The sequence below is a fragment of the Pristis pectinata genome, chromosome 2 (assembly GCF_009764475.1).
Source record: "Pristis pectinata isolate sPriPec2 chromosome 2, sPriPec2.1.pri, whole genome shotgun sequence".
Taxonomy (NCBI): domain Eukaryota; kingdom Metazoa; phylum Chordata; class Chondrichthyes; order Rhinopristiformes; family Pristidae; genus Pristis; species Pristis pectinata.
The window spans coordinates 80,472,827-80,484,946 of record NC_067406.1 but is presented as its reverse complement, the minus strand read 5'-3'; the positions used below and the strand labels follow the sequence as shown (position 1 = coordinate 80,484,946).

Genomic DNA, 12,120 nt, shown 5'->3' with positions numbered 1-12,120 from the left:
AGTTTCTATTTGTATGCAGGGAGGAGGAGCACAGCCTGGTGGTCTGATTTACCAAAGTGAGGGTGGGGGGGGGGGGGTGGCTTGGAAGGCATCTTTGATGGTGGTATAGCAATGGTCAATGGTGGAAGGGCCTTGGTGAGACAGGAGACATGCTGGTAGTACTTTGGTAACACACTCTTGAGGTTGGCTTTTCACCCTTTCACTGAAAGGGTGGTGAATTTTAAGAATTCATTACACAGTCACACTCTCCAGTAGTTGAAAGAGCACTGTTTCTATTGTATGCTAAGTATTGGCAGCTGCAAGTTCTTGCAATAGGTTGATGAAATAGGATGTTATACTGTAACTAACACATGACATTACACGTCAAGCATGTTTTGTGCTGCAAGGGATATGAGGAAAATGTAGGAATGTGATATTGAGAACAATGGTCGTATTGAATGGCAGGGCAATAAAGACTACTGCTCCTATGTTCTATTTATTTTCTACGCAACTGCAGATCAGTGAGTTTAAAAATCAGCTGCAAGTAAATCTTTTGAACTCAGATGCATTTGGAAATGCCTAGGTTAATAAAAGTTGACCTGTACAGATCTGGAAAATCTATATCTATTCAGAAATGTTAACATAGATAAGAATTTCCATTGTGGAATGACTGATGACATGGAGGATCTTGGGTATGAGCCTTTATCTTACCATATGGTGGTGCAACAGACTGAAGTGTTTTTCTTTGTGTATTATTTTCCATCATCCACTAACTTGGCATGGTGCTGCTGCTCATTTCGGTTTAAACACAGTCACCTTTGGCATAACTAATTGAAACTTACCACATCTGTGGGTAGAGAAGCAGAGTTAACAGAATCAAATACCCTTTATCAGAATTGGGAAGGAGAGAAAATAAGCTTGTTAAGCTGCAGGAAACGTTTAGGGGAGCAGGAATGTCTCTGATAGGGTAAGACACCAGGGTGACTATGGAGATAAACTTTAAACAAGGTTATCTGGTCAATGAATGAATGGGAGCAGTTAGAGAGGGAGAACATAGACAAAAGAATGTAAAAAGAATGTTAAAAGAATGGAATTAGAGCAGGAAGACATGCCCAGCAGGTCAAGCTGGGCATGTCCTCTACTTCCAGAGGAAACAAAAGGGGAAAGAAAAAAAAACAAGCTGAGCCAATATCATAAGTCAAGTTACCTAAGGTGTAGAATTCAATACTGAGCTCAGAAGGCAGCAGCCTGCCAAGACAGAAGATGAGGTGCTGTTCCTCAAGCTTGCTTTGGACCTCAGTGTAACAGTGTAGGAGGGCACACACCGATAGGTCAGAGTGGGAGTGGGATGGGGAACTAACATGGCATGCCACGGAAAGCTCAGCAGTCCCCCGGCCTGCATTTGGTTTCTCCAATGTAGAGGAGACCACGCTGTAAATACTGAATGCAGTACACTAGATTGGAAGAAGTGCAATGAATCGCTGCTTCACCTGGAAAGACTGTTTGGATCCCTTGATGGTGTGATGGGAAGAGGTGAAAGGACAAGTGTTGCATCACCTGCAGTTGTAAGGGAAAGTGTCATAAGATGGGGTTGGTTAGTGGGAATGGAAGTATGGATCAGGGAATCACAGAGGGAAGTGTCCCTGTGAAATACTGAAAAGGGAGGAGAGGGGAAGATGTGCCTGCTGGTGGAATCTCTTTGAAGGTAATTGCAGAGAATGACCTTTTGAATGTGAAAGCTGGTGGGGTAGAAGGTGAGGTCCAATAGAATTCTATCCTTGTTCTATGCTGGAGGAGAAAAGGTGAGAACAGAGGTGCAGGAAATGGATGAGATGTGATCAAGGGCTGTGGTAACAATGGTAGGGGGAAGCCACGGTTCAGGAAGAAGGAAGACATTTCAGAGGCACTTGTATGGAAACTCTCATCATTGGAGCAAATATGACGGGGATAGAGGAACTGGGAGGATTGAATAGAGTGCCTACAGGAGGCAGGGTGGAATAAAGAGTAGTCAACATAGCTGTGAGAATCAGTAGGTTTGTAATGGATGTCAGTAGCTAGCCTATCTCCTTAAATGGAAACAGAGATCCAGAAAAGGAAAGGAAGGATCAGAGATTGACCATGTGAAGGTGAGAGCAAGGTGGAAATTGGCAGCGAAAGTAATGAAATTATGAAGTTCTGCATAAGTAAGTGCAGGAGGCAGCACCAATGTAGTTACCAATGTACCGGAAATAGAGTTGAGGGAGTGGGCCCAGGTAACTGAAACAAAGACTGTTCCACATATCCCACAAAATGACAGGCAAAGCTTTGGCCATTTGATCTGGAAGAAATGAGTGGAATTAAAGGAGAAGTCCAGTCAAAACAAGTTCAGCCAGCCAAATAAGTGTGTTGGTGGAGGGGACAGGGAAGAAGCAGAGGGGCCTCAGACCATCCTGAGGTAGAATGGAGCTACAAAGAGATTGTATGTCCATGGTGAAAATGAGCCTGTTGGAACCAGGAAACTGTAAACAGTCAAAGTGGTATAGAGCATCAGAGGCATCATCTGTGAGGTGGCCTGACCTGCTGAATAGTTTAAGCATTTTCTGTTTTTATTTTAGATTTCCAGCACTGCAGTTTCTTTTGATTCTCAGCTAATTGAAACTTGTCTACTTTGATGACTGTAATACACTTTTAATCAAGATGTTTGTTCATTTTCCTGCTGTCTGCTTTTAGTTTTGCTGTTTTTTTATTTTGTATTTGCTTTATTTTCCTTCATTCAGTCATAAGTTGCTGAAATGCAAATTGAACATTCCTTTTGTATTTAGTTCCTTAGTTCTATCTTTCATTTACTGCTTTGTGGCTTTTGATGTTCTTGTTTAAAGCAAATCATTACCTCCCACGTATGTCACTTCTTTATCTTCCTTTTTTCTCTTTTTCTTCCTTACACTTTCTAAAGTCAAACTAATCCAAATTCAAAATTTGTCAAGGTTAACTAAGCCACCTGTCATCAGATCTAGCTTGAGCATGTTAAACCTTTGATGTCATTCTTTTCTTTCCCTTGATACCATCTTTCCCCTGACTTTTCTGAGCAAATTTGCAGTCTTGACATTCTGTGTAACCTTGATCTGACCTGCGAACTCCTTGTTTTGTCCCTTACAAGCACGTGTGCATCTATTCACCATTCCCTACACCTTTATCATAAGCTCAGATGAAATTCCAAAGCATTTAAACAAGCCTTTTTGTCTACATTGGTCAAAGGTATTTCACACTACTTGCCCTGTACCAGCGCTGCTCACCATAACCCACATCTTTGTTGACCTCCATGTTGCAACAGGTTAAATTCCAAATCTTTACGTGATACAATCTTTACTGGTGCTACAATCTCAAATGATTTGCTCCATTAGGTACACCCTTCATTACAAAGTCCCACTCTTTTGCCTTTAGTGATTGAGGATCATTAGCTGCGCTATTCCTACCATTTGGAATTTTATCGGTAGGCATATATGCGTAATCACTTTTTCCTGCATCTTTCCACGTCTCTGGCCATCTTTTAAAATATCTCAAAGTTCCTTTCATATGATTTCTGCTTGGTTCCATTTTTCTTTCTTTATGAAGCACTACAGTGCATTTCTTTTACACTGAAATAAATTTTTAAACTCAAGTTGTTTATTTTGGTAGTCTGCAACAAATGGTGAGGAACAGGACAAGGATTACTTCAGGCTGAGCACCTACAAGAAGAATTTAACTTTGTTTCAGAAGAAGATTTGAACAAATCCAAGAGATTTCGACTGCTACAACTCCGAAATGGAGAGAGTGACAGAGTTCCCTGAATTATAAACAATTCCCATTCAGGATTCTGAGATTTCTGAGAAGATTTTCCAGGTAAGATTTATAGCATTTCATAGGTTTACTGGTGCCCTAAACTGTGACCTTGCAAAGCACTACCTCCAGAAAATACAGTAATCTAACAGTATATGGCGGATCGACTCCAGTTATTCAGCCACATATGATTGATGAGCCACAACCATGAAGTAATATCTCCACCCTAACAGATAGTAAGTATGTTACCTGGATGTTACCAAAAATACAGCAAAAGAACAAATGATCCTATATTAATATCTCCTCATTGGATTGAGCATATTTTATTCAGCCGCTTGGTGTTATTAGTGCTTTGGCATAACAGGTTCAGTTTTGATTGCTGACATGCATAGTTCTATCCTCATTCAGGCTTCTTGGTGTCATTAAAGTTACTCCTATTTATAGAACAAGACATTGAACAGAGGAAGTAAACTGACAAATAATAAGAAACAATTTGTAACTTTAGGAAACCATTGCAAATGAAACTAACTTTATGCATGCTGTGCTGTGTTTTGTTTTTACCCCCTTCTTTAGGAATACAAGAAGAAACAATGTGAAAGAGGAGACAGTTGTATATGACAAGCCACCTCGATGCCCAAAGAGCAAAGGTAGCAAAATACCTTCAAAGGTAATCTAGTAGCACTGAAAATGGCTAAATATTTTTTTCAGATTATAAAGGCTTTTGACAGTTTTCAGTTTAAGACTACAGACGTGCACTTCTATTCATTGTATGGAATACTCACCAGCAAATTCGTCACTAAGTGATTTACAGAGAGGGGTTCAAATTTACAAAATTTTTTTTCTATCTTTTACAATCTGTATTGTATTTGATATTTATATTGGGTAGTTACTACAACTGTCAGAACATGGAACACTACAGCACAGTACAAGCCCCTTCAACCCATGATATTGTGCTGACATTTTATCCTGCTCTAAGATCTATCTAACCCTTCCCTCCACATAGCCCTCAATTTTTCTATCATTCATGGGCCTCTCTAAGAGTCTCTTAAGTGTCCCTAATGTATCTGCCTCCACAACCTCTGCCTCCACAAACCTCTGTCAGTGCTCATCTTTGCTGAGTATTTATTAATGATGTAAAAAATGGACACAAAATAGCACCCTAGTGGTTAGTGACCACAAAACGAGCGAGAATAATATGACAGAGTAGTCAGTTCAAGAAGTAAGATGAAGAAGTGAAGTTGGCACGTTACTGACCAACTAGATTAAGTTGATCATTCAGTACTACTGAGGCATACTTTTAAATTTATGATGTTACAGGATAAGAGAGACCAAAATCAATTAATGTTACTTTAAAGTGAGATAATTAACATATTTAAAACTAAACTGAACTGGAAGTTTGGCTCTTATTGAGCCAACAGCAATAAATGCTGCTGGTTAGACATTTTACTGCATTGGAAGATGCTTTCTTGCAGTAAGTTAATGGAAATGGGGAACAATGGGGCATTTAAGACACCCACTGTATTTCCTTAAAGAATTAAATTTAAGATTTGAGAACATAAAAAATATTGGAGGAGTGTGAAGTTGAGTCATATCAGGTGAAGGAGAAATAAAGAGAAGGAAAATGAGATTGGATTAAGGGTCAACAGGAAAAATAAAACAAGTGTTTTAAAATCTGATGTTTTTTTCTAAATTGTTAAAGACTAACTCTGAATGAGAATGAGGACTATACATAATTTATTTTCTGTTAAGGGAAATTTATTGCTATTGCCTAAAGAACTATTGTATTTCTTACATTCTCAGTCACCTTACCTGGCTTGATGCAGTGAGTTTAATGAACAAATCCAGCATGTTCTTAAAAATAGCTTGGAAACTAAGAATGATTTTCACAGCTGTGGAAAGAACTGTGCAAGACCATCATCTAGGTTTGGAAATTCATAGCTCGTAATATTTCCCTTGAACACAATAGCCAATTGCTTGTTAGTAACAGTGTACATTACCTGTACTTCACAGCTTTTCCAGCAAAGTTCAGGCCAGTGTTTGGAGAAAAATTGAAAGGGTGACTTAGAGAAGCAAGTGAGATCTAAACACTGTATGTTTAGTGAGGCTAAACCGTACAGTGAATAAAATACTTTCAGTCCACAAAGGTGAGACAGTAATGAGAGAAGTGAGAACCATAAGATATTGCAAATTGGTTTGCACAGTGTCTGATATAAATTCAATGAAGGCTAGATGGTTCAAAACAAATGACTTTGTGGGTCATTAGTACTTACCCCTACATGTTGACAAAGGACAATTAGTGAGATTTTGGCCATCATTATGAAAGAACTAAAGTGCATTGAAGCAATACCAACACATTTAAAATAGGTCTGGAAGTTGCAGATTATTTGTTGTTTATTTTGTGCAAATTAGTGGAATTATTTCTCATGTAACACTTCAAACTTGGGTAAGTTTCAAATGCTGAGATATAGATCATCAGAGGTCACTTTGCAGTGGTTCAGAATTTAGGTCCATAAACAAATGGAAGAACCAAAGAAAAGGCTAATCTCAGTGGGAAGAAAGGAAGTGTGACAAATTATTAATCCGCCAGAAAAATATCAAGTTAAGCACATCTGAAATATATTAAATACAAGATTGTTTACTATTTCAAGCCTTGCAAGAAGGAATTTTGTCAAAGGCTTTGGTACTGTGAATGTTTATTAAAAAAAAATGATTTAAACATAGAGAGATGATCCATAAAAGAAGGAAGTAAACAAAGAAAAATGTTAGAAAGGCTGAAAGAATGTAATTTCACCATGAAAGGGAATAGTTTTTTTGTTGCACACAGTGTATTGGTAATCAAAGAAGGGGTGGGTCCACTTCTGGAGGGAACAGCAAAAATGTTTCAGTAAACTTGGGTTTAGTTTTTACAAAGGCAATTTAGACTGTAGAGCAGCTGGTGGAATATGTGCAAGGCAGGTATTCAAAGGCAACTATGATGAAAGAAATGGACTGAACTTGAAAATACAAAAGTTCAGCTGGTGCACATCAACAAGTGCTGAACTAGGTATGACAGAATGTAATATTTTGAAAAATATTTAGAAGCAACTCATGCTAAAAGATCTTGTGGTGGCAAATGTTGCTACTCCTTATTTAGGGAAGTGGGAAGGGATCATCCAATAAATTTCACTGTGTAAATTTTGATAAACTTCTAGAAGTTATAAAACAGGTGGCAATTATGTGAGATAATAATGGTCAATCAGTATAAGTTCATAATGAGCCCAATTAATTTGGTTTTCTGACAAAATTAGTGTGTATGGAATGAAACATGATAACTAGGGAACAGGAAGCAGAAGTAACTTTTTTAACTGTTAGGTTGAGAGAAATGAGTTGGGAACAGATGATTTTGATATAGCCACAATGATATCACAAGCTGTTGAATATAGCTATTTATGAGGCATGGCAAATTATGGCAGAGAATATGAGACTTTTCAGTATGTCATTGTCGAGTATTTGGCAAAGGTTCATTGCAGACAAAATAGACCATAAATAAACAAAATAGCACTGAGGATATTAAACATTAGAGTAGTGGACATTAAACCAAGGAAGTAAAGTGGTGTTTGTACAAGATGTTAATAAGGCCAGTGTAGGAGTATTTTATCCACTTCTGGGCACACAATCATTTCAGGCATATGGGAGCCATGAAAGGTTTACAGCAAAGCCTCGCTAGAGTGATATGAATAATGAGCAGTTATAGTCAATAAGAGTAGCAGAGAAGTAAAGTTAAAATCATATTTTTTTAAACAGGAGTGTTAATTAGCCTTTTTTCTGAGATCAGTTGTCATCTTCCTTCTCCTCTTTGACTCCAATATGGATGCGTATAAGGGCTCTACATCTGGACAGCAATGACTAGGATCACCTTCTGTACTGTCAAAGTGATTTATCTCAAGCAGAATTAGTTCTGTCCTTTCATTGCCATTGAATTAACAGTTGCAATTGAATCACACCATACACACCCTCACTGCAGGCAGAATTTCCACATTTTTCTTTTAAATGTTTTGTTCAGACAAGATTGTTTAATTGAAGATGTTTGTTTGAAGTTTAACCTTTCTTCCATCAAAACAAAACAACCACCATCCTCCACACAACACTGCAATTCAAAAAATAATTTTAACTTCTCTGCTTCACTGTCAATAAAGTTATTAGTGTAGAAATTTCTATTCATTGAGCTCCTGAATCAAAGAAAGATTACACAAGGAGGGAGGCCATTTGGCCCCTCCAGCCCATGCCGAGTTTATGCAAGAGCAATCTGGCTGGTCCAAGCTTTCCTCCATTGCCTAGTAATTATTTTCCTTTCAATTACTTATCTAATTTCCTTTTGAATTCCAAGATTAAATCTGCCTCCACTTCTCCGGTAGTCATTCCTTCACATTCGAACTGTTGGCGATGCAAAGAAGTTTTTCCTCCTGTCACTTTTGGTTCTTTTGCCAATCACATTCATACTGTGTTCCCTAGTTCTTATCCCCTCTCCATCTCCCCTAAGTATATCCTTCATGACTGTAAATACTTGTATCAGATCCCCTTAGAACCTTACCAGTTCTGTGGAGCACAACCCAAATTCTCCAGGCACTTAAGGTAACTAAGAGTCCTTCAAACCTGATATCATTTTAGTAAATTTCTTCTGTAGCTTCTCTCAGACTCGCATCTTTTCTAAAATCGGATGCCCAGAACAGGATGTAATACTACAGTTGTGGCACAGAAACTGTCTGGTAAAGACATATGACTTGCTTGCTTTTGTACTCTGTGACTCTGTTTATAAAGCCCAAGACCCAAATGCTTTTAAAACCACTTTCTTAACTTGCCCTGTTATTTTCAACAACATGAATTGTGCTGTCTAGTTTGTATTGTCTCTCCTCATTCTTCTTACCATATTTTTGTGTGTTAAATTTCTTCTGTGATATGCCTGCCCATTCTGCTATCTATTACTATCCTGTTCACAATTCATTAGACCTCCAAGTTTGTGTCATCAGTAGGGTTGGAAATTGTACTCCCAAGTCCATGTCCTGAATATTTGTAAAGCAGAGCAATTGTTTTAGTACCAAACCCCTGTACACTTCCCTCCAATTCAATAAACAGTGGTTCACTACTATTCTTTGTTTCCCGTTCCTTGGCCAAATTTTCTGTCCATGCTGCTAATACCATCTTTATTCAGTGGGTTCCAGACTTGCTGACAAGCCTTCATGCAACACTTTATACATCCTGCCAAATGCATCTGCCTCATTAGCCGTCTCTGTTATATCATTAAAAAAATCTCTTGTCAAGTTAAATAAGATTTGTCTTTAACAACCTCATGCCGTTTTTTCCTGATTAATCCACATTCAATCGGCTGCTAATTCTGATCCTGATTATTGTTTCTAGAAGTTTCCCCACCATAAAGGTTAAACTAAACTGATTGATTTGTAGTTGTTATAGTTACTTCTATACATATTTATAGATGACACAGAACTTTCAGAATCATGCATGTGTGTAGGAAGTGCATTGAGTAATAAAGGAGCTGAAATTCTGTGGAAATCCAAAACTGATGAGCAACACTTGATGAATATTTGTCCTCTTAGGTGCGGGACTCTGTAACAAGTAGGTTTCTGCTGGCAAAGCATCATTATACCTTGTCAAATATGGTTATTGAGGAAGCGGTCCCCAGCATAAGGTAAATATAATGTGATATTCTGAGTATAACCTGCATTTTATCTTAAGTTTTGGATGGGATTAAATATTTTGTTGATATTGAATGTCTGGAGGCATTATTCATCTTCTCATCATTTCCTCATCATATGGTTTAAGAAAGCAACCATTGCACAGCAAAAGGCAGGAGAACTAATCAAGGCAATGTATGTCTTGGACCTTAAAACTCTCCTTCAATTGACAATCATATGAATCATTTTTGTCATATTTTATGACCTTCTAAGTTGAAACACAAGTAGAAATCCTTGCCTCAGGAAATGCTTTGACAACTGCTTAAGCTGCTCCCTCAATTTTACTGGTCAGGATTTGTAAATTCGTCTGATATTCACAGACATTAAAAAATATACAAAAACTACTTTAGAAGCAAATATATTGTTAAAATGCTTTAAAATTATTTTTAAAAATATATTAAAAAATCTAATGCACTGGAAAACACATTAGTTATCAATAAATTTAAATTACCTCAATTAAATAAAGAGTAAATTTCAATTTTACTTGTTTCTCTCATTCACTTTCATAGAACAGGCCTTCAGCCCACAATGCCTGTGCTGAGCATGATGCCAAATTAAACAAATCCCTTCTGCCTGCACAAGATCATCTTTGTTTAAAAGAATGTGCTTGTTGGATTTGCATCAGGTCTGACTTAGTGCAGGCTCAAAGGGCAGAATTATCGGCATAATTGCTGGGAAGTCTCAGGAAGTCCATGCTCTTCCAAATAGCTGATTGGCAGTTTGCAGTCCTGTAAGTGGCAATGGGTAGTGCAGAAGTTCAGGATGGCTACCTGCTTGCGTAATTCAGAATTTGCACACCGTTACACAGATTAAGGAAGCATTTTCATGCAGAACTGTTGATTCTTTGATGAAACATTCAGGCCAATGTGTTTGGCTGTTTTTACAAATACAGAGCATCAGATGGACAAGGATTCTCTGTTAGAAGAATTAATGAATTTTCAGAGGAAGCAAGGACTTCACAGCACTTTGTTTCAAAATCCACTTTGAATAAATTAACTTATCACAGTATATTTCACTTACTAATATTTGAATGCTATATATTGCAAGGATGCAGTAAAGAGAAACATTAAGAGAAACTTGGTTGTATTCCTTATTGTTTATTAATTTTATCCATTTATTTTCAGGATTATCAGTTCTAGTGAAATGAGCACCTGGTGTTCTTTTTACTGCATGTAATTAATAGAAAGTTTTACATTTCAAATTATAAGAATATTTCAATTTTTTTAAAATTTTCACTGAGTTTATGTTCACCCCTTCTATAAAAATTGACCTTGCAAAGGCCATTCTGACTGAGAAAAACAACTGTAAACTCAGATGAATTGTTTGGATTCTGGTGTCGTGAACTGTTATTGTATTATTTGTTTTGTCATGTGGGGCATATGGCCTAGTAATTCTAAATTATTGTGGTTTGCAGTGGTAACTTTAGAAATTGTTTCTATCAGCTGTGTACACAATTATTATAATTTGATAATTCTATCAATTATTATTTATTTTGTAATGTATAGTTGAGTCATCTTCTTGGGAACAAAGTGTGGGAGGTATAGCCCTATTGCCAAAAAATCTCCAGTGAATAATAATGAGGCAAAATGGCTATAATAGCCTATTGGTGTCCTGTGTCATACATCTGTTTATAATCTAAACAATGACTGTACCCAATGGAAAAGCAATATTTATAGAACGTAGAAATGAAGTCCAGAATATTGTAAGGGGGCTTGATGCTGATCCACCATCTGTTTATATTCCAGTAATCTCAATTCGTATTAAATATTTTATTTGGATCTAAAGACTCAGTACATTGCCAGGTACTGTATATGTCACATTTCTGGCACAAAGACATTATAAAGATTTTTTTTCTGGGATAAGTTTTTACAACTTGATATTAAGAAAAATCTCTAAGTAAAATCTCAAAACCTAACACAAAACACATTCTCTTTCCAATCTTATATTTTTATCTTAAACCCAATTCAAACTTCTGATACTTGCCTCTTATTGTAATAACTACCTTTTGTACTAAGTAGTGTGTCTTTCTCTGCTTTAGTTTTGGTTTCTTTTCATATATCTTGGTGTCTCTCTTTATTTCTTGCATTTTCTGTACAGTTCTGGTGAATCACGGTATGTTACATTATTCTCATCATTTCCTTTCCATGTTGTCACTTTAGATGATTTATATTAACTGTTTATAATTATTTTAACATTAAAACCATATTTTATACAATTGGTATTAAATTTGGAATCAATATTTTTGTTTGATCTTATCTGACTTATTTTAGTCTTGGCAAAGTTAAAGCTAAACAGAAGTTTAAAAAATTGGTGAGAACATGAGAATATTTTTTAAGATATATTTTCTTGCTATAGTGTGTTTAGGTGTCAATCTGTTCAAAACTGGCTGAACCAAGGAGGCCACTTAGACCACGAAGAAAAGAAAGGAAGAAAGTCACTGCCCAGAACCTTTCTGATGGAGATATTAAACTACTGGTGAACATTATTAGAGCCTATGACATACCAATACGTAAATCCATAGGAGGTAGGAGGATTCCAAGAGAGACTTTTCCAGATGCCTTTGCAATGTTATATTTTGTTTCGACAATTCTTCATGCCAATAACTATGGGTGGACAA

At 36.9% G+C, this 12,120-nt stretch overlaps 1 protein-coding gene across 1 annotated transcript in view; it reads left to right on the top strand.

Annotated features, from left to right (window-relative positions):
* Window positions 1-12,120, top strand: part of LOC127583990 (coiled-coil and C2 domain-containing protein 2A-like) — a 120,211-nt gene that overhangs the window by 84,668 nt on the left and 23,423 nt on the right. Inside the window, 5 exon segments of the mRNA XM_052040469.1 lie at window positions 3,634-3,673; window positions 3,676-3,776; window positions 9,366-9,457; window positions 11,103-11,109; window positions 11,868-12,027. Coding sequence (XP_051896429.1) covers window positions 3,634-3,673; window positions 3,676-3,776; window positions 9,366-9,457; window positions 11,103-11,109; window positions 11,868-12,027 — 400 coding nt within the window.